This window comes from Phocoena sinus, chromosome 1 (genome assembly GCF_008692025.1).
Source record: "Phocoena sinus isolate mPhoSin1 chromosome 1, mPhoSin1.pri, whole genome shotgun sequence".
NCBI lineage: Eukaryota > Metazoa > Chordata > Mammalia > Artiodactyla > Phocoenidae > Phocoena > Phocoena sinus.
Window position 1 is genome coordinate 184469260 of NC_045763.1, and position 23594 is coordinate 184492853.

A 23594-nucleotide genomic window follows, 5' to 3' on the forward strand; every position below is an offset into this window, starting at 1 on the left:
GGACCCGGGAGTGCGGTCCATCCTCTCATCAAAATGCCCAGGGGCTTCCCAGGTGGCGCAGCGGTTGGGAGTCCGCCTGCCGATGCAGGGGATGCGGGTTCGTGCCCTGGTCCGGGAAGCTCCCACATGCGTGGAGCGGCTGGGCCCGTGAGCCATGGCCGCTGAGCCTGCGCGTCCGGAGCCTGTGCTCCGCAACGGGAGAGGCCACAACAGTGAGAGGCCCGCGTACCGCAAAAAAAAAAAAAAAAAAATGCCCAGATTCTATGTGCCCCCTCGTTTCTCATTCTTTGAACAGATGTAGGGGCGGAGTTTTCCAGATCCATGTCACATGTGATGTCGCAACAGACCGAATGCAGCGATGGGAGAACTCGGCCGACATCCGCTAAGCCAGGTCAGTAAAGAGGTCCAGAGAACATGTAAAACGGTACCACTCTTGTCGCCAAACATTTTTGGTTTGGTTTGGGAAAATAAAATTATTTTTCAGTAATTTTTTTCAACTTTGAAAAAGTATATTATTTATGTTAGTATGTAAGTGGTCTATTACTGTTCTTTTTAAAACGAGTTAATAAATTAATACTATGACATTTTTCTCGGTTTTCATTCCCAACACCGTACACATCAACAGACAAAATCTATATAAACAAAAACTCTTTGGGACCCTCAATAATTTTGAAGAGTGCAAAGGGGTCTTTTTTTTTTTTTTTTAATTAAAAAATTTTTTTTTGGCCACACGTCACACAGGATCTTAGTTCCCTGACCTGGGATTGAACCCACGCCCTCGGCAGTAAAAATGTGGGGTCTTAACCACTGGACCACCAGGGAAATCCCCCAAAGGGGTCCTGAGAGCAGGCAGTTTGAGAGATGCTGGTTTAGAAGGTGTAGCTCAAGTTCATCCAGGCCCCAAGGTAGCTCATCTCTGACCAGGGGCCGTTCGGCCGTTAGGTGCTTCCTGAGTCCCATTCAGACCCCACCCTGTGGGCCCTGGACTAAAAGCTAAGACTCCAGCTACAAGGCAAGTACAGACAGAAATTCGGGCTGATCCTGAGCCTACGTGTCAATCCACAAGTGGCCAGAAAGCCCAAGGGCACCAGCCTTATGTGGGGCAGGGGTGCTCAGAGGAAGAACCTGACCGTTCACCCCCCTTGCCCCCTGACCCCAGCAGAGCTGTTTCCCGCCCAATCTCCCTTGTCCAGGAGAAACGCATCCCCAAGGTCAGTGGATGGCGGAAGCAACGACCTAGTCCTGGGGCTTCTCCACGGCTGGGTGAATCCCCCTCTCGAGACGTCCCCAGACCTTCCCGACACCCCGGCCCGGAAGCTCACCCGTCCCGATGAAGTAGCAGGTCTTGTGCATCTTGCCCTTGAAGAGCTCCAGCCCGATGATGGCGTAGATGATGGCCATGAAGAGTACAAGCAGGGCGATGTGGAACAGGGGCTGCATGGCCTTGAAGACGGAGTTGAGGACCACCTGCAGGCCTGGGGGGCGTGAGGGCAGGGGGAGAAGGACGACTTAGCCCCCCTCTTGGTCTCCTGGCCCTCCCTCGGAGCCTCCTCCGCACCAGGGTAGGAGGGGGCCCAGGACTGGGGCGAGGGGGAGGGGCTCTGCCACCCACTGGGCACCCCGGACACCAGCCGGAGCGGTCTGAGCACGCGGAAGGCCCTCAGAGCCTTGACGTCCAAGCCGGCGCCTTTGCTGCTCATCGGGGCTGTGTTGGTCTGGATGACGTTGACCTGCTCCAGAATCGCGGTGAAGACCCTGAGGAGGACGAGAGGGAAGGAAGGCGGCCCAGCGGTCAGCTAAGCCTCCGGCCCGGGGGTCAGGGACCCCGTGTCCCATCCATGCTCAAGGTACCGGTGGAAAGATGGGGGGCAGGCGGCAAGGTACAGTTCATCAGCCGCTAGCACCTCTGCTTTGGTGACGCCCATCTGGGGAATTTTAGAAAAAATCCTGAGGCCACGTTCAGGCTCAGTAAGAAGAGTGTCGGGTCCATTTGTGATGGCCGCTCTGGGTCCTGGAGGGGGCTGAGATACTGGCGCCACGGGCAGCTACGGTCAGGCCGGGGGCTGAGCACACCCTGTGGTGGGTGGAGGGTTCCAGCAGCCCACACTCGCGCTTGGAGGAAGGGGGAACGTGGAGGAGAGAGCCCGGAGCTGGTTCTCCGTCGAGCTCTCCTTCACTGCATTTCTGACAAAGCCCCTTTATGGTCCTTCCTGCTCTCAGTGTACTCAGATTGCCGTTATCCTTTGAGGTCCATCTCAAGTCCTTCTTTAGGAATCCTTCCGTTGACATCTGAACCCCCCGGGCTGCACCGCGTGTGAAACAACGGTGCGCTGTGTGGCCTTGTTCTGCACAGACTCGTGGCCTCCAGCCAGGCAGTCCGTCAAGGGCAGAAGCTGATTCACAGAATTCTCTTTGCCCTGTTGTACCTAAAGCAGCACTCGGCAATTAGTAGATTAGGAATATAATTTTTATTGAGTGGAAGGGCAGCCTAGTGGTTAAGGGCAGGCTCTGGAGCAAGAGTGCCTTGGTTTAAATCCTGGCACCGCCACTGGCTGGCTGTGTGACTTTGGGTGGGTTGCTTGACTTCTCTGCGCCTTACCTTCCTTAAATGGAGAAAATAAGAGGATTGTTGGGAGAATCAAATGAGATGGTACATGTAAAGCACATAGTAAGTGTACGATAAACGCTGCTGTTATAATTAGGTCGTGGCTACCAAATCTTACGTTACGGGCTCAACCACGCTCCCCCCGACTCCAAATTCATACGTTGAAGCCCTAACTTTTGGGGCCTCAGAATGTGGCAGTATTTGGAGATAGGACCTTTAAAGCGGTGATTCAGTGAAAACGAGGCTGTTCAGGCGGGCCCTAATTCAATCTGACTGGTGTCCTTGGAAGAAGAGGGAACTTGGGCGCACACCAAGGGTGCGTGTGGATGGAGGAAAGACCACGTGGGGACACAGCGAGAAGGCGGCCGTCAGCAAGCCAAGGAGGGAGGCCTCAGGAGAATCCAGACCTGGCCACACCTTGATCTTGGACTTCCAGACTCCAGAACATACATTCTGGAGAAAATACATTTTTCTGGTCTCAGCCCCCAGTCTGTGGCATCTTGTTACGGCAGCCCAAGCAGGCTCCTACGGGTTATTAAACGTCTTTTCTCATGGACCCAAATAACAGGTGCTCAACACAGGTCCATGGAATAAATGAATAGATGATAATAAAGCATGAGAAGTTTATGAACGTCCAGAAACTGCTGGGCACTGGAGCCACTCACACGTTTCCAGTTTTGTGTGAAGAGAATAAGGAGGGAATTCCCTGGGGGTGCAGCGGTTAAGAATCTGCCTGCCAATGCAGGGCACACGGGTTCGAGCCCTGGTCCTGGAAGATCCCACATGCTGCGGAGCACCTAAGCCCATGTGCCACAACTACTGAGCCTGTGCTCTAGAGCCCGCGAGCCACAACTACTGAGCCCACGTGCCACAACTACTGAAGCCTGTGCGCCTGGAGTCCGTGCTCCACAACAAAGAGCAGCCCCCGCTCACCGCAACTAGAGAAAGCCCGCGCGCAGCAACAGAGACCCAGCGCAGCCAAAAATAAATAAATTTATTTTTTAAAAAAAGAGAGAGAGAGAGAATAAGGAGACTGGCAGTGCCTGGCTGGGGAGGGTGTGAGCCGAGCCCACACCCCTGCACTGCTGCACCTGCCTCCGGGCCCTCGGGCAGCCCCCTGAGCTCAGCCGCACCCCCGGGCCTCACTCACCCCAGGAATACGATGATAAAGTCCAGCACGTTCCAGCCGCTGCGCAGGTAGGCGTCCTGGTGGAACAGGAAGCCGTAGGCAATGATCTTCATGGCGGCCTCAATGGAGAAGACGATGAGGAAGAAGTACTCCAGCTTCTCCTGCGGGGCGAGGCAGTCACACCGCGGCTCCCCTACCTCCGCACCCGGCTCCACCGCTCTGCGGCCGGTCCTCGGCATCCCGCACCGCCAGCTCCCTCCCTCCCTCCCTCCCCCACCCCCCGTGGGTGGTCCCTCCCCAGGGGGCCTCCGCTATGTTGTGTTCCTCCTCCCACTTTGTCTTCTTAGCTTATCCCTAGCTGGAAATGCCACATATACTTCCCTCTGGTTCATTTCCTATCTTACGCACTACAGTATAAACTTCATGAGGTGTGGGGGTTTTTGTTATTTTTTTTTAATGGCTTCACTTCTCAGGCTTAGAACTGGACGAATGAATGAACGGTCAGGGCAGCCCCCAGAGTGAAGGCCCCCAGATGGCTCTTGTTTGGGCGGCTTTCTTCTCCCTCATTCCGACGACTCACAGTAGGAGGTGGGGGACAGTCCTCGGGCCTCCCGGCTGGTCAAGGTCTTACCTCTCATGTACTTTTCTGTAACCCCCGGCCCACCCCAGCTGCCCACACCCGCTGCGGCCTGCAGGCAGCCACTTAAAGGGCACAAGCACCGACACGCCGGGCGGGTGTCAGGGGTCACTGTGCCTGGACGAGGCCCCCTGCAGAAGGCCTTGCCCACTCCCCCAGGCCCTCCCCTGTAGGCCGGCTCTCTCAGCCTCCCATCCCGGCCCGGTTACCCTGCCCCATCCTCTGGGCCCAGGAGAGAGCTATTTCCGGAGAAGCAGGTCACTCTGTCAGAGCTCCAGGCTGACGCTGCTCTCCTTGCAGCCATCCCAGCCAGGCTGGTGGCTTCTGAGAGCTCTGCACACGCGTCCCCACCAGCGAGCCGCCCCCCCAAGCCCGCCCCGCCCCGGACCGGGCTGCAGCCCTGCAGGACCACAGGAGCACGTAGAGAGGACTGGACCACCGTCCTCTGGACCTCACAACCCAAGCCCGTGTCACCGTCAGTCATCCACACCCACCCCAGAAAGCCCACCACCACCGGGCCAGCGCACCACAGAGCCATCACCGTATTGGGCCCACCCCGCTAGTGACCTGGAAGAGAATTTACTTTAACTTCCGAGTGGGTAGATGTGGAAAGCAAGGGAAGAGGTCGCCAAAGGCTCGTTGCTATGGATCTGGTCCCAGAACCCTCCCAACTTGGTATTCAGAGCATTTTCCTGAAAGCAAGCTCTCCCTTTGTATGTCGAGGGGGAAACTGAGGCATATATGGGCTAAGCCTGCTTTCCTTAACCTGGACCCTAATCCCTTCCACCAATTTGTAATTCCAAAGCTTTCTCCTTCCTCCAGAAAACAGTAAGGTAGTGTTAGAATGCAAAGCAGCACCGATCCATTCAAGGGCCTGTGTAGGGCCACCGGTGGGAACTGGGGCAATCGCTCCACGGAGAGGCCCTGCCAAGGGCGTCCGGGCGGCCCCTGCCAGGGGGTGGGTGCAGCACGGCCACGGCAGGGCTGAGGGGGGCGGGGGTCCATTCCCCTGCAGGGCAGGCTGCCCGGGAGGCAGACACAGCATCAGGAGAGAGGCAGGAGGCGCAGAGTGAAGTGGAGTCAGTGTGTAAATGCCCAAGTGGCTGCCACCCAGGGGCAGGGCAGAAGTGGGCTTGAGGGGAGGGAAAACAGGGCCCAAAATAGCTGCTGTGCTCACAGGCCGGGCGGCCGGCCATGTACCCGGAGGGCCGCCTGCACCTGTCCCTGCCTGTCCGGCTGCCACCTGGCTCCCAGGGGGCTTGTCGAGGGCCCTGGGGTCCCGCAGGTTCCGCGGCCCGATAGCTCCCCCGGCCCGACCTGGAATTAGAGCACACTGCGTGGGAGCCCTGTGGGTGCAAACCCCACGCCCCCGCCCTAGGAGAGGCAGGGGGACGTGTTCCTTCCTGTGTCACAGAAACTGTGCCACCAATGTCACCTTAGGTGGCCCCCGAGCCCCTCCGGCCTGGGCTCTTTCCCTGGCTGCCGCGGGCGGCGCTGGCTGTCTGTCCGAGATCCACGTCATCAGCCTTCCCAACCCCCCATCTCCCATCCCCACTTCCTTAGGCTCCCCCATCCAGCGGGCAGAGAGAAGCAGGGGGTTTGGGGCATAGCGGTTCTCTCGGCAGCTCTGTTTCCCTGGGCGAGTTCCTAAGCCTCTGTGAACCTCGGTTTCCTCGTCTGTAAAACAGAGGTGACGATTGCTGCCTGCCTGAATCAGCGGAGGACAGAAGACCATCGTGTGGGAGCGTCCACCTCGCCGGGCCCCTCCCGCCGCTCGGGGGGTGACAGCCTTTCCGCACCGCGTGCTCTGGTTCTCGCGGAGCTGTGGTCCGAGGTCTTGTCTGGGGGCGGCTCACGGGCCTGGGCTCCGTCCGGCCCACCTCTAACCCAACCAGACACTCCCTGCCCCAGAGCCTGCCCCTCCGAGGGGTCTCTGTCTTGGCCAATGGCACTGAGTTGCCCAGTGGGGACACTCGGGGTCTTTCCAGACCCCTCCCGTTGCTCTGCCCTGGGTACCTCTACCCACCCAGCCCAGGCTTTTCTGCACCCTAACATTTGCTGGATCCACCTGCACTCCACACCGGCCGGCCTGTCCCCCAAACTCGCACAGCCTGTGTCCCCACGCCTCCCCGCCTGCACGACCCCCTGACAGCCCCCGTGTGATGTCCAGGCCCCGGCTCTCCCGCCGCCCCGGTCCCGGCGCCCCTGCCCACAGCGGCCCCTGTGCCTGTGTCCCCAGGTCCGTCACCCAGCAGACCTGTCATCTGCCCAGATCCCTCTGAGCCCTCAGGGCGAGCTCCCCCTGTGTGGCCCGCAGTCCCCGTACCACTGTGCTGCTCTCCACCACCCTCCGCCAAACTGCAGCCCCCCGAGACCACGAGCCGGGGGCCCCAATAGCGGGGGTACCCCTGGTTTCTCTGCCACAGGACGGAAGAGGTGACATTCCCCCAACGGCGATGGGAGCTGGGCGGGGGCCAGGGGCAGCCGCGGGCAGCTTCCCTGAGTCTCTGTTGGTGGTGGCTAAGGCGGGGCTGGCGGCGGGACTCCCCCAGCCCACCGGGCAATGACGCTTACCCTGGGCACGGCTCCCCTCCCACCCCCAAAGACCTCTGGGGCTCAGGGCTTTCGCCCTTGCCATGCCCTCTGCCTGGAAGGTCCTTCCCAGACAGCCCCACGGCTGCTGTCTTCTTTCTTTAGGACCCCAACCCCAAAGTTGCCAGAGGCCCTCCAGATCCCTCCTCCCCTCCCTCAGCTGTCTTCTTCCCCTGCTTGGGTTCTTTGTCAGCAGCTGTCACTGCTTGCCGTGCTCTGTTTCTCTCCTTCCTTTGACTGTCCCCCCCCCCACGACCTGAATGTACAGTCTAGAGCCTTTGCTGTGTCACCAGCGTCTAGAACCACGCCGGCCACGTGGGTGTCTGATGTGTCAGTGTCCCTGGCGCTGACCCGCTGTCGTCACCCTGGGATGAGCGACATAGAGGCTCTGAGAAGCAGCATTTGGGAGCCATCAGAGCGACGTGCCACACCCTCCAAGCACGTGGGTGGGTCACAGACCAACGTGGGCTGTAAGTCCCACACGGCACAGGCTGTGACATGGTCCCGCGTGGGAGGACAGCTGGTCAGCCCACGGCTGGATGAGATTTAACAGCAACAAAGTGGTCTTTCCTCACAGATTGTCTGCAGAGCTCTGCTCTGGGGCACACAGTACTGCCTGGCGCACAGTAGGTGCTCCAGAAGTGTTTGTTGAATGAATACACAACGGAAAATTTAACCTCTGCCGCCACATACCTCGAAGGCAGGTGTGGCCTCACGATCTCTATTCCCGAGAAGGGATGCTAGACCCCAGGCTCTGGCTCCAGAGCAGGGAAGACGTGCCTGCCCCGGGCCCCCCGGCCCCCCGACCTCGAGGGAGGACCAAAAACCTGTCTGTCTCTGAGGCGAGGGCTCCGATACCAGCTCCCTAGAAGGAAGGACCTTAACTACCAAACGTCCCTCCACAGACAGGCCTCTCACTGGGGCCACGCTTGGCCGGAGGTGGGCCTGGAACGTGACCCTGACCCACAGGCCTTGCGCCTGCTTCTGGGGGCGCTGGAGCCAGACCCTCCCAAAGTCCTGGGCTGGAAACAGCAGGGCTCAGGCTGCATCCACCCCGCTCACTGCCTCTATTTTCGGGCTGAGTCCTCTCTCTCCAAGGGTCAGTCACCCTGGCCCGACTGCTCACCCGCCCTGGCAGGCCCCGGGCTCTGTGGGGAGGGCGTGGCAGTGGGCTGGGCTCCCTCCAGGGGGCCTGCTCGGCCTCAGTCTCCCTGTCTGACTGCAGAGGGGCCGCACTCCTGCCCTGGGCACTCGGGCTTGCCCGACAGCTGGCCTGGACCCCAGCCTCCCAGCCCCCCGCAGCCCCTTGGAGGGCTCTGGGATCTGCAGGGTCCACAGAAAGACCCTAACAGGCTGGTCGGGGCAGGGCTGTAGAGAAGCAACAGGCAGCTGTGGTCACAGGTCCTGGGAAGGCGGCCGGCCCATCCCAGGGCTGAGGCTCCTTCCTTAGGGTCAAGGCACTGTGACCTGTTAGGGCGCAAATCTTACTGGGGGGCGAGGGGAGTGGCATTCCACTCTATTTGTTAACTCTTTAAGGCGCGTCTGCTTCAATGAGCCAAAGTGGGTTTGTTTGAGGGTCGGGGAGCTGGTGCCTGTAGGGGGGTGGCCCGTGGTGGTCCCCAGAGCCAGCGCTCGGAGCAGGCTGGCGGGCACTGCTGCCATGAGATGCTTTTACAAGTCAGGGACTGTTTCCCTCCTGGAGTCATCCCCTGTCTCGCCCCTTAAGCAGATGCTGGGCCCTGTGCCTCAGGAGAGGTTTGGAGGCAGGTCCCAGATGGTAGTTTCCTGAGGCCCGACCCCGGTGTGGGAGGCATGGTGGAGGCGTCTCCCCAGCAAAACAGAGACTCACCCCAGCGTTTGGAGGTTCAAGGGTAGATCGACCTTGGGCCTGCTTCCTCATAGCACCCTGAAGATGCGGCTGGGTCTGGGAGGGGGGCCCTGAGGACCCCTGAGAAAGCAGGGTACGGGCTTGCCAAGGCCTCCTGCTTCCTGAACGTGGAGACGGCTGACGGTGGCCTGGGGAACCACATGGCCAGAACAACATGGCCTCTGCCCGGCTGGGCGAAGCCCTACAGCCCCTGCTTCTTGGTGCTGCCTGAGCCCTGGGGCTGGGACAGCAGGATGACCAGAGAACAGCCCTGACTGAAGTTCTCTCCATCCCAGAGGGATGCGGGCTTAGGACCCAAACAAAGTTGGTTTCTAGGAATAAAGATGGTACTTCTTGGGCACCCCAGTGGTGGGTTGAGCTTCACCCCTGCTCTGCTACTTTTCCTACGTGCAGCTGAGGGAGGTGGGGCTTGGAGGGGAGTGGGGCTCCAGCCCACCTGCCCGACTCGGCCAACAGCGTCTCGGGGAAGCCGGCCTGGCGTCCTGTGACTGCACCGCCCACAGGTGTCCCGGGCCCTGGCATCTGTCTGCATGGCCACCTGAGCCTCCAGGTCTGGAGAATGACCTGTTGGAGTGAGGGAAGTGGCTGTATTTACCCCAGTGAACTCTCACCCAAAAGGATGCGGTCTGAGTGGGCTTCTCCACCACCCTGTCTTCCCGCATGGAGACCAGCTCCCACGGGTCTGGGAGGGTCAGGCGTGTGGGGCAGTCCAGAAAAGGGAGCCAGCAGAGCTGAGGGTCACAGAGGAGGAGCCCCTTCGCCTGGGGCGGGGTGGTGATGGCGGAGGAGGGAAAGCGGGGAGCCCACCTGGGAGAGGGTGGGAGATGGTACTGTCTTGCGAAATCGTGGTGACAACAGCTCTGGGTCATTAAGCTTGTGTGCCAGGCCCTGTTCTAGCCACACACACAGCTCATCCTCACAGGGACCCTGAAGGGGGGCATTCTTACCCCCATTTAACAGATGAGGAAACTGAACCACAGAGAGGTTAAGTAATTTCTCCAGGATCGCTTCTGAGTGGCAGGGCCATAATGTGACTCCAGGGTCCGTGGCCTCAACCACGCCGTGCTGGGAGGGGGAGAAAGGGCACCCAGGGACCCCTGGAGGGGCTCATCGGAGCCTGTCCCTCGCCCCCCAGGCCTGGGCTCGGAGGGGCTTGGCTGTGGGCTAGGAGTACTGTGAGGGCAGAGAGGGGACAGAAGGGCCACCTACTCCACCATCCCCATGTGCCTGCCAGACACTCGTCACCACGACAGTCCTGGGGGGACTCTGAGTCCCCTCGCTGGGAGAGGGCAGGCTCCGAGCGAGGCCTAAAAGCCAGGCTCTCCTGTCATTTTGCCAGAAGCTTGTCCGGTGGCCCCGGCTTGGACACCTGTGCCCTGCAAGTCCAGGGTCTCTGACGGGCCAGGCCAGAACTGGGGTCCTTCCGAGGGGAGGTGGAGTGGGCTGTGGCCTCGGCAGGCACATTCCAGACCCTAAAAAAAGACAGCGCCCTGGATGCCAGAGGCTTAGACAGCAGCAACCGGAGCCCCAGGAATGTGCAGGGGCTGCGGTCTGAGGGCAGGCGGGCTTGGGAGGGAGGGAGGGAGGGAGGGAGGGAGGCCCCGGAGGAGAGACAGGCCCATCCAGTCCCGCCGGCCTCCCCGCGCCTGCAGCACCAAGGCTAGCTTGACCCGTGCTACCAAAAATCATTTAGAACTCGGAAATCAGGCACCGCGTCTGTGTTGGAACCTTTGCTAACAGGTCTGGCCAAGGAGTCTTTCGTTGTCTAGGGTGGGTTTCTCAGCCTCAGCGCTCCCCGTATTGGGGGTGGACAGCTCTTTGTTGGCAGGCACGGGGCTGTCCTGTGAGTTTCAGGGGGGGAGGTGTAGCAGCATCCCCGGCCTCTGCCCTCTAGACGCTAGCTCAGGACACAGGCTCCTCCCCAAGTTCCGGGCACCGCCAAACGCCCCTCCCTGAAAACCACTGACCTGGGGGCTGTACCTTTGTTTGAGTCTCGGGATTCTGCCCAGGAGAAGCACAAATGATTTCTGCCTGATAGAAACCGTCATCCCATGGCCACACTTCCATTGCCCTGCAGCTCGCTCAGTGTGCCACCCGGCAGGCAATCCTAGCCTATCACTTTTTCTCCGATAGCATGGATTCCTGTTTCTCAAATTCTCTTTGAGCCAACTCTACCCTCCTCCTTGTTCCGTTACCCGTTGAATTAACCTCTGACATGCGTTCCTTCTATATTTTAATCAGTTTTTACTTTTAGCTTGTGGGCGAAGTGATAGATCATTTCTAGCCTGTCTCCAGAACTGGTAACTCTGGTCACGGCCCTTGTTTTTCCACGTGGGTCCCCTCAGGCTGGCCCAGGCTGGAATGGAGACCCTCCCAAAGGTTTCCTTTAATTAACTCAGTCAGGGGGTCCCCCAGGAGCAGGGCTCCTTCTGGCCTCAGGGAGCAGGTAGCCCTTCGAGGGGCAGAGCTGGACTTGCAGGGTCCTTGTCTGGGCTGGGGGCCAGCGCCCTGGGTGCTGGTCTCAGCCTTCACCTCCCTGCCCTTCGCTGGCCCTGGGGCAGCTCAGGGTCTATTCCATCCTCCTGCTTCCCTGACACACGGTGCCCCTTTGTGACCGGAGTCCCCAGCCTCCACTCGGCTGGCAGAACCCTGGGACAGCTGTGTTAGCCACTGGTCCTGCAGGCCTAAAGCAGCCTGCTCTCTGGGGCAAGTAGGGGTGGGTCTGGATCTCAGCATCTGTCTTGACCTGGACGGGCAGCACCTCCACAGTCAGGAGAAAGTGGGGTCTCACGCAGGGAGGGGCCAGGACCTGCTGTCCTGGCACCCGGCCCCCGCAGGCCACTCCCCAGGGAAGCAGAGACCACTCTCCCCCTGTGTCCCCTTCTGATGTCCAGGGAGCCACGCCCAATGCCCCACCGAGGGTACAGGTCTGCCCGCGGAGTCCACTGGGCATGCGCTGTTCCTCAGTTTATACATCTGAGAAATATAATAAATAGTGCTGCCTCGTGAGGCCGTGGTGGGCATTCAGGGGGGTAATGCACTGAGAGCCGTCAGAGCAGCGCCTGGCGTGGGGCAGGTGCCCGACAGCCAAGTTTGAAGATGATGATGGCGATGATGACGATGGTGATGATTGGCTAGAGGATGGGGCCGGGGGCGGGGTCGGGAAAGCCGTTCAGATGACTTGGATGTCGGAAGGAGAGGAGAAGGGTTAAAGAGATTGGGGACAGGTGGTGGGGGGGGTGAAGAAGAATTTTTTGTCTGAAATAATCCTTTGGTCATAGCTGCTAGGGATTATACCCTTTGACTCTGGAACAACCTGGGGTCTCTGTGACCAGGGGCTTTGTGGCTGGGGAGCCCACGCTGAGGCACTGTGACCCCCGCATGATAAAGGTTCCTTGTGTCGTTAGACAATGTGGCATAAGTTATAAGGGCTTGACTCACCCAGAACCTTCTCTGAACTTTACGATGTTATCCCCATTTTACAAGTGAGGGAACTGAGGGCACAGAGAAGTTAAGTAACTTGCCCAAGATCACACAGCTCCAGCTCCAGAGCCCATTGTCTGAACCACCATCAGCTTCTCCAGCCAGGCTGATGCAGCTTTCAGCCTCAGTGAGAGCTGGGGCAGGGGGCGGGGGGAGAAGGAGGAGAAAGCTCCCGGAGGGGCCCCCTGCCTCCCGGGGGAGATTGTTCCCAGGACAGGTGTCGAGGCTTCCCTCCCATGAGCGAGGGTGCCAGCTGCCTCGAGTCTGCACACCAGGCCCCTGTGGGAAGACTTTCTTGCCCCCTGACCTTTCCCCCTTCACCCCAGCTAGTCTGCAGTCACCCAAAGTGAGGGAGCTTCTGTCGCCCAGTGCTCAGACCTGCAAGTCTCCGTGCTGGGTGGACGCAGGCCTCTGCACCTGTACCGTCTGGGGTTGACCTCGCCGTCCCCCTCCCCCAGTCCAGCCTGCTCCTCCCCCAGGAACGCCTGTCTCGGAAAGCGACACCACCATCTGCTCCGTCACCCCCTCTGAAACCCGAGTGTCACCCTCGCCTTCTTCCTCCCCTCCCCCACGCTCTGTCCCCATGTCCATCAGGCACCGAGTCCACAGATCCCCCGTCCTAAATCTCCCACTTCTCCGTCTTCACCGTCACCTGGGCCTCAGTTCCACTGGACACCACTTTCCCTGCTTCCGCTCCCCCCACCCCGTTCTACCTGATGGCCTGAGAGATGCTCCAAATCCCAGCCCATCTCTCTGCCTCGTGCCCCCAGCCCTTTGCCCACATGGCCCCCTCACCCAGAGCCCTCCTCCTGCGGGGCTGCGACAGCCTCTCCTCCGTGCCCCACCCTCATCCGGGACCCGCTCCAGGACTGGCCGGCCCAGCGCAAGACGCAAGTGCACGGCGCTTGTTCACAACCTCTGCATTAAAGGTGCGGAAATGCCTTCCTTCCACGCTCCCTTTGTCAGCCTATCATGGTGGGGTTTATGGCCTATTTGGTGTTTTGTGGAGGGTGCAGACCCTCCCAGGCACCTACCTTCTACCCTCAATGACCCAGCGCACATGCCGCCCCCAGCCATGCCCTGGCCCTTCCCACGGGCCCAGTGCCTCCACCCAAGGTGGACAGGCCTCCCGCAAGGAGACACAGAGCATCGGGAGGGAGGTGGGCCGGAAGCCGGACCCTGCAGGGCCCTCTCTGAATGGGCCATGGTGCTGTCAGCCCAGGCTGGGGACAGCCACCTCCGTGGCTGTCCTGACACACCGAAGGGCACGTGTGCCAACACTGACGCTCCCAGGACCACGCCCAGGCTCTGCCAGGTGGCCTCCCAGGGGACTGAGCTGAGAGTCTGTCCTCAGAGACAGGGGAGGGGTGGGAAGTGACAGAGGCGGGACCACGAGTGAGCCATGGCCCTGTGCCCCGTCCCCGTTGAACTTCACCTACAAAACATGGACTCAAGGATGAAATTATCAGATGTTTTGATGCCACGACCCCAGAGCATCACCCCCTGAGCACAGGGCCCTCCCGAGTGCAGGTCACACCCCGTGAAGCCGGCCCTGCCCTCCAGGCTCAGGTCAGACATGCCGTCCCCTGGGGCCACCTTGACACCCCCGTCTCACTCAGGTTCTCCTCCAGGACAACGTCTAAGTGCACCAGATCTTGCATGTTTCCCATTTCATTTTAACTGCTTGTTTGGATAAATTAATCTCTGTCAAGATGGGAATTATGTCTGTTTGGTTCACAAGTAGGTCCCCTGTACGTGCCAGGGAAGTAACAGGCACACGACAAACATCTGTTAAATAAGTAAGAAAGTTAGTGCAGAGTGGGTCCTTGGGCCTCCCTTCTCCCAACCATGGTTCTGTTGGATGACTGGGGGGGGTCCCAGACCTTCCTCAGATTCCTACAAAGTGGCCAATAGGGCGACGAAGAGAGGAAGCCCCCATCTCCCTCCCTCCTGCTCTAACTGCCCTCCCTTCCCCCTTGCCGGCTTTTGTGGAGATCAGCATATAACTACAAGGAGAAGCGGGGAGGCCTCAGCTAGGAGCTGGCTGTGTGACCTTGAGTATCATCTGCCCTCTCTGGGCTTCACAACAAAGGGTCCCTCACCGATGAGCAACGACCCATCCAGCTCTGACCTTTGACGCGATGGTCGTTACTTTGGGAAGGTTTCCGGTCCGGTTCTGCCAGGGAACTCATCACCCTGTCTCTACGAACCCTAGAACTTACCCAAGACTCCATCACTCAGCCCACAGGCCAAAGGCGAGCACACAGCACCGTGTGAACTTTTTAGGGTAGCCGTTTAGTTTCAAGATGGCAGGCGACATACCCACTAAAGTCTGATTCTACACCTTCAAGGAGGGTGGAGTTTCTTTCCAAAATAGTCAACTTCTTAAGGAGTTGAAATGGAACCGAAGCCCCCTGATATGAAGTCCTAAAGGGTGGAGTGGATGCAGGGCCCCCCTGGATTCCAGAGCAGAGACAAGGGACCGGCCTCATGGGGCTCAGCCTCCAAGGAGCACCGTCCCCACCTGCCTCACCGCAGGGCCCGCCTGCTCTGGCTCCCACTCTCCGAGCTTTTCCGCTTATAGCCAAGCACACACTTAGAATCCCAGCTTCTCCCCCGCTCAAGATAGATTCCTATGGAAACCAGCGCAAAGCAGAGGCAGAAACAAATGCCATCCTTCCAGGCCCTGGACGCACGCGTGACAGTTCTCCTTCCGCCCACCCCGCAGAGTTAGTGCAGGAAAAGCGTGCCGAAAGGGCAGGTCCGTCGGCCTGTCCCCTCAGGGGCCTGGTAAATGCCCAACACCTCCAGGGGCTTCCCCAGGGACCCTTGTACCGTCACCACATTGGTGGCACAGCTATCCATGCCAGGTCTGAAAGTCAGAGCCCCGCGTCTGAGACCCTGGGAGAAGACGCGTGCATGGGGGTGACCCCCTGAGCCTCAGTTTCCTTGTCTTGTAACGGGTCTAATAACGTTACTGACGTCATGGGGGCAGTTACAGGAAGTGAAAAAGACAATAATGTAAATTATTTAGCACAGAACCTGGCATCTGATAAGCATTTAATAAACACCAAGCATTTTATTGTGATCTAGCTCTTGGGTAGGTCCGTCTTTTACCCCCCCTAAGCCTCGGTTTTCTCATCCGTAAACAGAGTGAGCTGGGGAGGAGCCAGGACAGCCTGGTTCTGGAAAGTCCCTTCCAGCCGCGGCCTTTTCTGGCCTGTGGACTCGTTACTGGTGCCGGGGTGAGGGAGTGCGGCTCTAACACATGTGCTCTCTCTCTGTCAGGCCACCCCGGAAAGGCAAGCTCCACGGCAGCGAGATCCTCCCGGGTTACAACCAGGGAAGGGAACTCAGCACTCAGCCCCCATCGTTGGCCTTACAGAGCCTCAGTTTCCACATCTGTCAAATGAGCCTCGTTTAGGGGCCACAGGGAGGAGGACATGGCTTACTGGCGTAAGGAGCTCAGCACAGCGCCCCTGGCACAGCGGGTACTTGCCCGGTACTGATATAATGGAACCCAGCCCGGCCAGGTTTCCCTGCAAAGCTCTGAGCCCCTCAGCCAGTCCTGCAGGTGGTGGGGACGTGGGGTCTGTATCCTTGGGGGCTGCAGCTCCAGTATCATCTACCAGCGCGCAGCCTGGGCAGCAGGCCGGCAGAAGGAAGGGAAGACCCCTCTTACCAGGCCGAGGTTCAGAGCGCTGCTGTCGTCCTCCGGCATGGGCAGGTACGCGGCCAGGGCCACACAGTTGGCAAAGATGGTGAGTAAGATGATGGTCTCGAAGGGTCTGGTGCAGGGTTAAGGAGAACCCTTGAGTGAGGCGTGGGATTCGCGGGATTAAGGGGAAGAGCGCACTGGGGGGTCTGTCTGGACTGACTACAAGGCCAGGCTGATGGGCCCACGTTGCCCTCCTGCAGGGCACAGACGGGGCCAGGCTCCTGTGGGGTACCCGCCTCCCTCTCCTCCAACAGGGGGCGTCCGCTGAGACGCTTTGGGACCACGAGGCTCTGGCTCCTGGCTGGGGGCTACTCAGCCTCAAGGCCCGGGGAGTCTTAAGCCCCCGTCTCAGTACCGATCCCCCCAGCCCCCCAGCTCCACCGACCACGGCTCTCCCCGCTCCGCGGAGCCACGGCCAGACACGCCGTGGCATCCTCGCAGAATCAGCCAGGGAGGCTGGGGCTGCTGCGGACTGGACTAAGCACCCCCAGGAAGCGGGCCGGGAGGGATGAAACCTGGACTCTGCAGCCTGAGGAGGGGCCGTGCACCCACCCACACAGGACCTGCCAGCCGTTTTCCGGAGGGCACTCCCACCAGGCTCCCCGGATTTGCTGGTGAGTAGCACAGCCTCCGGGGAGGCTGACCGTTACAGGGCGGCTGTGGAGGGCACTGAGGGGGAGAAGCGGGGAGGCCCGAGCCCTTCGTGCGTGGTTGGGGGATGCCCTGTACAGATGGCTAGAGGGAGACCCCACGCCCTTCCCAGCCACCTTCCTCTGCGGTTTGAAGAGAGGCGGCCTCGGGGCAGAGGACTGGAGAGGGGACAGGATGCAGGCGAGAGACACGGGTGGGGAAGTCTGCCCCCGACCCCCAGACAGGAGGGCACGAGGCTCCTGGGTACCGCGTAGGGGCAGGGCCGATTCCTACCCAGACCTTCCAGCTCTGCCTGGGTTTTCCTTGTCCCTGCGGCTCCCTTACTCTCCTTTCTTCTAGGGAACAGCTGGTGGGAGCCTGGTCTTCCAAAAACCCTTCAGGAGTATTTCAAATATGCCGGAGCAGCTCACTCAGCACCCACTTGACAATGGCCTCCCCGCTCTGCATCTCCTTCCTCTCCGCCCCAAATAAGCTGGAAATTTTCATCATTCTTCCTCGCAGAGCTAATGCCAACGTAGAAGGGGGCTCATGTCCCTGTGCCCACGTGGTGCCTCCCACCCAGGCCTGCTGTCACAGCAGAGCTCGGTGCAGGCCCACCTCTCCTCCCCGCCCTGCCTGCTGTCGCCTCCCCCCACCCCAGTCCTGTCCCATAACCCAGGGAGGCTGAGAGGAGCCCTCGACGCTGGGGACTGGGGATTTGGGCACACCTTCCAGCACCTTCCAGAGACACTACAGAGGCACTCAGGCTGCCTCCAGGGCCTGGGCCTCAGCCCCGGGGGCCCCTGCTCCTCGGTTGAGGGCTTCCTTCGCAAAGGCTCCCTGCTCCATCGCCAGGACCCGGTCTCCGGCCCCCCAAGCCTGTGATCTGTGAGCCCCGCTCCTCACCTCCCCTGACACACACACACACCCCGTGCAGCCCCTTGGCCCTGAAAGATACCTCCATTCCACGATGCTGATGCAGGCCCTCCTCACAGGGTTCTGGAGAGTCAAGCAGAACAAGGCCCGCGGCGGCCTGGGCAGGACCTCGGGAACCGGCTTCTTGGGCTGCTTCTTCCTCAGGCCCTCATCCTGGGGCGAGGACGGCTCCATGGCTCCCGGAGCCTCAGCCTCTCCTGCTCTCCACCCGCTGCCCTCTCTTCCCCGAGTCCCCAGTGCCCCTGCCTTGGGGACTGGGCAGCTGAGCCCCTGGGCGAGCCTGCCCTGCTGAGCCAGCCGGGGCGGGCCGGGGATCGCTCTCCCTGCTCCCAGCGAGTAAAATTAGCCTCCACGGGCTCTCTGCTGCCCAGCCGAGCTCCCGCGGCCAGGCAGCTGTCATTCCTCCCCAGCCCAGCCAGTGACAGCCCAGTATGTCCCCAAGGAGGCTGGGGGCGGGGCTGGGGGCTCACACATGGGTCTGGGCTGGGGCAGAGGGAGACAGGATGGAAGGTTCAAGGCTGGGGCGACGGAGAGCTCACGAAGTCTGAAGCTCAGGCTTCAGACTAGCCCCTTGGTGTCAACGTTCAACCCACCCCTCCCCGCAGGCCCAGGACACTGTCCAGAAAGGGTGCTGGGTGGTCCAGCTCAGTAGGAGTCCACAGCCCTCCCTCACATCTCTACCTGCAGCCGTCAGGCCAAGATCCTCCACCCTCACCCCATGCCTACGCCCCGTGGGGGGGGCTCCTGACTGTGCTCACCTTTCTCCCCGCCCCCCACCCCAGCCTGCCCCTAGCTGTGCAAGGGACGGTGTCTATCTCTGGGACTCTGTGCCCTCCCCACACTGCCCCTGGCATGTACTAAGCTCTCTGTAAATGTTAGTTGAATACATGAGCTAACAGAACACCCCACACAAGGGCTTGAGTGGGAAGGAGACAGGGGCGCCAGGGAAGGGAAGGCGGACAACCACCCGGGAATCACAAAACCCAACGTCTTTATTTAGCCCCGTCGTGCAAACAGAGCGCCGGTACACCCATGCGGTCCCCATGCCCACAGAGTACAGTCCGAGGGGGGAACACGCAGTCCTCACCCACCCCAGGGGCGGGGGGATGGGGGGAAGGAAAAGGCCACACTGGGGCGTGGGGTGGGTAAGGCCCTCCATTACGGAAGCCGGAGGGCACCACCAACGCACGCACTCCGCCGCCTCCTGGGCTGAAAGCACGCTGAATCTGGCCTGCGCCTCTCCCTCTGGGCTCCTCTGGGGGGCGGGGGTGGGGGAGGTGACAAGCAAGTCCTCGAAGCGGACGCTGGCGTCTGAGGCCATCTCGTGGAGAGCAGGGGCGTGGCGTGCGGACCAGAGCAGACTCGCCTCCTGGGCTGCGCCCGTGGCCACGGAGGGCGGAGCAGGACCTCCACGACCGGGGCACCTCCGACCTTCCCTGCGCGGGGCTGAGGCTCAGTCGGAGCCCGACCCCGGGGTGGCCGGCATGGACGGGGCGCGCGCCCTCGCCGCCCCCCGACAGCCGCTCTGGCCTCTCTCATGCCCCCGCTGGAAGGGACGGGGCCGTGGTGGCGCTGGCGGAGGGAGGGTGCCGCGGGCGCTTGAGCACCCCGAGCCCGGGCGGCCCCATCCCGGTCAGTGGCTGCAGTCCTCCGACTCGAAGAAGGGCGAGGAAGAGCAGCACGACGGCTCGGACGAGTCGGGCGCCAGGGGGGCGCGGCCGCGGGGCTCGCGGGGCCCAGGGCCGTCGGGGGCGGCGCGCAGCAGTTCCTGCAGGTGCCTGATGTAGCGGATGGCGGCGCGCAGGGTCTCCACCTTGCTGAGCCGCTTCTCGGCCAGGGCGCCAGGCAGGTGGCCGCGGAGGCGCGCGTAGCCCTCGTTGACGCAGCGGACGCGCTGGCGCTCGCGCTCGTTGCGCTTCTGGAGGAAGGCGGGCTCGAAGGGGTAGTGGCAGGCGCCCAGGGCGCCCGGGAAGGGCGCGCCGGGGAACGCGGCCGCGTAGGCGTCGCAGTAGGGCGGCCGGGCGGCGCCCGGGTACAGCAGGAAGGACACGGCGCCCAGAGGCTCGGCGCGGGCCGGGGTCGCCGGTCGGGGAGGGGGCCCGATGCCCAGCGGCAGGCAGCCGGGGGGCGCCGCGGGCCGGCGGGCCGCCAGCGCCCGGCAGAAGTCGTCGTTCATGGTGCCGCGCGGGGCCGGACCCGGAGCGTGCCCCGAATCGCCCCGACTCGGGGTCTGCGCGCCCTGCCCTGGGAGCGAGTCACATCGCCAGCCGCGGCTCCGGGCGGCCGGACTGGTCAGGGCTTCTTTTCGCTCTGGGAGCAGGCTCCGAGGTCCCCCTAAGGCGAGCCATCGCGGCGGACCATGAGGCCTCTGCAGAGGCTCCGCGGGCACGTCTCAGAGCAGCCGGCAGGGATGTGGGGTGGGCGCGGGCCTTCCCAGGGCGCAGCCCTGCGGCTCCAGCGGGCCCCGCGCCAGGGTCTTGGTCCTCGCGGCCCTCGGGGTCCCCGGGCTGTGCGCCGGGCAGAAGAGGGTCCCGGGTGCCGTCTCTAAAGAAGAGGGTGAACATATCAATTAGGAGAGGCCTTGTTGCATCGTGGGCTCCTTTGTGTCACCCCGCCCTCCAACGCGATGGTAAGCGTCACGAGGGGAGGCAGTGGGCTGCAGAAGACATACGCGCAGAGCAGGGTTCAAATCCTGGTTCACCCCTTGATGCTTGGGTGCCCTCTCTGAGCCAGTTTCCAGTATGGAGATAATTAAAACATCCCTCCCAGGAGACGAATACTGAATGAGGATCAAATGAGAAAAAAATATACCCAAAGACGCCTCCTCCAGGGCCTGCCTTATAAAAGGTGCCCCGCGATGTCATTTCCTTTGAGGAACACGTCTGGTCACTCGCTCCTGGCAGGGCCTCACATCTGGAGGCTCCGAGCCTGCTTACGGAGTTGGCAGTAGAAACCCCAGCGGCAGCCGTAAGGCAAGTAAGGGTGGGACTCTACTGAAGGCAATGCATCTTTGGTTCAGAGGAGCCCGCATGTGGTCGGGACTTTCAAAGCCCTCCCGTGTGGAGTGGCACCACCAGAGCTCTCTGTGCCCCAGTCCCCGGGGTGGGGGGGCTGGGATGTGCCCCCTCAGCCCTCCTGGGTTTGTCCTTTCTGCCGCTCAACACAAGTGCCTGTGACTTCAGCTCCGTGTGGGCAATGCTTGTTGCCTAACTGAGAGGGAGGGTGAGACAGGAAGCTGGGCTGGTAGGGGGTGGGCCTAAGTCACACGCAGCCCCTTTCCCAGACTCCAGGATGCTCTTACTTCAGAAATAATTGGCCTGGTTTGCACTTAAGTCACCAACTCCTCTCACCCGCGGTTATCAGATTCCACTTCGTCGTCATGTCCTCTAGGCATTCTCTCTGACCCGCCCCCTCCCCCTGTGTCCAGTGTCCTGTCGATGCCATCCTGCACTTGTCACACTGCCCTCCACGGGAGACCTCAGGGTTCCCTGAATGTGCAAGTGAGCGGGTGCTGCAGCCCATGTAGACAGTGATGGGGCAGCGGGGCCTCAGATGCCGGGCCAAGGCTTCGACCTGACAGAAGGGCCAGCTCTGTCCCTGACAGGGGAAGGTCGCTGCCACACTCACGCTCCCGAGAGTCCCCTGCACCTTCTCGCGTTTGTCCGTTATCCGGGTCCCAGTCTGTTCCCAGCTAGCTCTGCCCTCCTGAACGGAAACTGGGAAGATTCAACAGCGTTTCAAAGCACTGGCCTCGAGAGACTGTGTGAGGCTGCAGTACGAAGTCACGTGCCCCTCCCCCGCTCCGCAGCCTCCGAGGGCTCCCCTTGGAAGGGAAGTGTCCTTCAAGGGACGGTTCTAGAAGATCTCTTCCAAACACCCCTCGGCTCCGGACGCTCTGCTCATTCCTGGCCTCACCCTCGGCTGACACGGACCAGGCGGGTCATGGGGGCCTCTCTGCTGCCCCCGGCCCTGCCCGAGGCTGATTGCCTGAGTTCTCCAGCCCCCGACACAGACTCTCCAGGCTGTGCATTCTGAGTCTTCAACCAGATAGTAAACCGCCGGAAGGCAGGGCTTTCTCCCATTCTTAGGCGGTGCCCCTCAGTCCCTCGCCCAGTGCTGGGCATGTAACGAGTGCTCAGAATTACTTGCTATCAGTGCTTTTGTTTTATAAAACTATGGGATCCAGGGCTTCCCTGGTGGCGCAGTGGTTGAGAGTCCGCCTGCCGATGCAGGGGACCCGGGTTCGTGCCCCGGTGCGGGAAGATCCCACATGCCGCGGAGCGGCTGGGCCCGTGAGCCACGGCCGCTGAGCCTGCGCGTCCGGAGCCTGTGCTCCGCAGCGGGAGAGGCCACAGCAGTGAGAGGCCTGCATACCGCAAAAAAAAAAAAAAAAAAAATATATATATATATATATATATGGGATCCAGACTTTCCTCTCCTGCATGATCCCTGTCTATTCATATTTGACTTAATTATTTAAATATAATTTGATTGAGGTCAGAAGCTCATTTACATCTAATGACAATTTTAATAAATACGACTTAATATCTATCTGTGTCGATTCAATACCTGTTCATTTTCCTCACATGCTGTTTACATTTTTTATGACTCTTCAGAAAAGTCACTCAAGCAAGAAACCTCTCAGCCTGACCATGCATTTCTTGAACTAGTTCTCTTTTTACTCTTAGAAAAGGACCGATAACCTGGCAGCGAGCTCAGGTGAGGGCACAGCTGCAGGCGAAGTGTGATCTGCATTTTCCTCCGCGGAATGCTGTACCCTGGCGAGGAGCGGAAGGACGCCGGGTATAGTAGGTTATCCTCAAGCGGCCTGAGAGCACGTACTTCCCGAGAGCATCTGTGCGTGGGACTGCCCTAGGCTCTGGGATGGAGCGGTGGACAAAATCCATGGTGAAATAATAATAATAGTAATAATAAAATAATAATAATAATAGCGATCGTTTATTACTCTTGCTGTGCAAGACTTCGTGCCAAGTGCTTTGCGTGAAACATCGCACTTAATTCCTACATAATTCCTGTGAGGTAGGTGCCAATTTCACCCGGTTGTACAGGTGAGAAAACCGAGGCTTGTAAAGGTTAAGTTACTTGCCCAAGGTTCCACAGTTAGTGATCTCATGAACTAGTAAATGCTAGTCAGCCCTACCCTTCTCCCCCTCCCCCCGATTCTCTCACTATTTCTCCTAGAGCTTCACATTTGAACCAGAAGTTCGGAGGGGCTTGTGCTGACCTAACACGAGTGCCTTACTAAACTATGACTCCTGTTGAAGGGGATGTTCCACTGCAGATTCTGACGATCACGCTGTTTGAGCTCCTGCCCTGGTAAGAGTGGTAACACAGCTCACCTGGGTGGTCCTTGGGACGGTAATGGCCCCTTGCAGATGCTCTTAGGAGGATGGCCACTGACTTCTGTCGTTGGGAGGGGAGGACCGAGTTTAACCAGAGTCAGGTACCGGGAGCCGTACCTCTGGGAACGTGGTGAGGAACCCCCTCGCCTGAGCTTAAAAACACGAATACTGGGATCTTCCTTAACCTGCAGTACCTGGACAGGATCTGACCAGCAACGGAGAACCAGCCCACGGGCTCAGCGTCCAGACTGGGCCGAACCAGTTGTCGACAGCGGCACCGTGTGGCCGTGAGGAGAAATGACAGTAGCAGGTTGCTGAAATTCCAGGTCCCGACTCCGTCATAACTACCCGCCACGGGGACTGAGTCCCCAGGTCTTTTGGAAAATTCGGGGTACTGGAGGGCTCCCAAGAAGAGCCATGGGGTCTCCCGTTAACATCGACGACTTTCCTCCCTGAGTGGGTGGATCAGTTCACGTCACTTAAACGTTCACTATATACAAATACATAAAAGACGCATCGTTAAACATATTTTGTTTTCTGCAATTTGTTATTTGTAACAGCATGAAGCAGCTTACTAGCTAAAAGCCTGCTTCTGAAATAGCGCGTGGGGGGC

General features: G+C 60.2%; 2 protein-coding genes across 2 annotated transcripts in view; both read right to left on the reverse strand.

Moving 5' to 3' along the window:
• Positions 1 to 17792, reverse strand: part of CACNA1S (calcium voltage-gated channel subunit alpha1 S) — a 63333-nt gene extending 45541 nt beyond the window's left edge. Inside the window, exons 1-5 of the mRNA XM_032604836.1 lie at positions 17641 to 17792; positions 16017 to 16122; positions 3756 to 3895; positions 1613 to 1755; positions 1323 to 1475 (exon numbers count right to left, since the gene is read on the reverse strand). Coding sequence (XP_032460727.1) covers positions 1323 to 1475; positions 1613 to 1755; positions 3756 to 3895; positions 16017 to 16122; positions 17641 to 17792 — 694 coding nt within the window. The remainder of the gene's footprint in view (positions 1 to 1322; positions 1476 to 1612; positions 1756 to 3755; positions 3896 to 16016; positions 16123 to 17640) is intronic.
• Positions 17793 to 19251: 1459 nt separating this feature from the next.
• On the reverse strand, positions 19252 to 19794 carry ASCL5 (achaete-scute family bHLH transcription factor 5). The gene has a single exon (XM_032613660.1). The coding sequence runs from the start codon at positions 19792 to 19794 to the stop codon at positions 19252 to 19254; it is 543 nt and encodes a 180-aa protein (XP_032469551.1).
• Positions 19795 to 23594: the final 3800 nt, after the last annotated feature.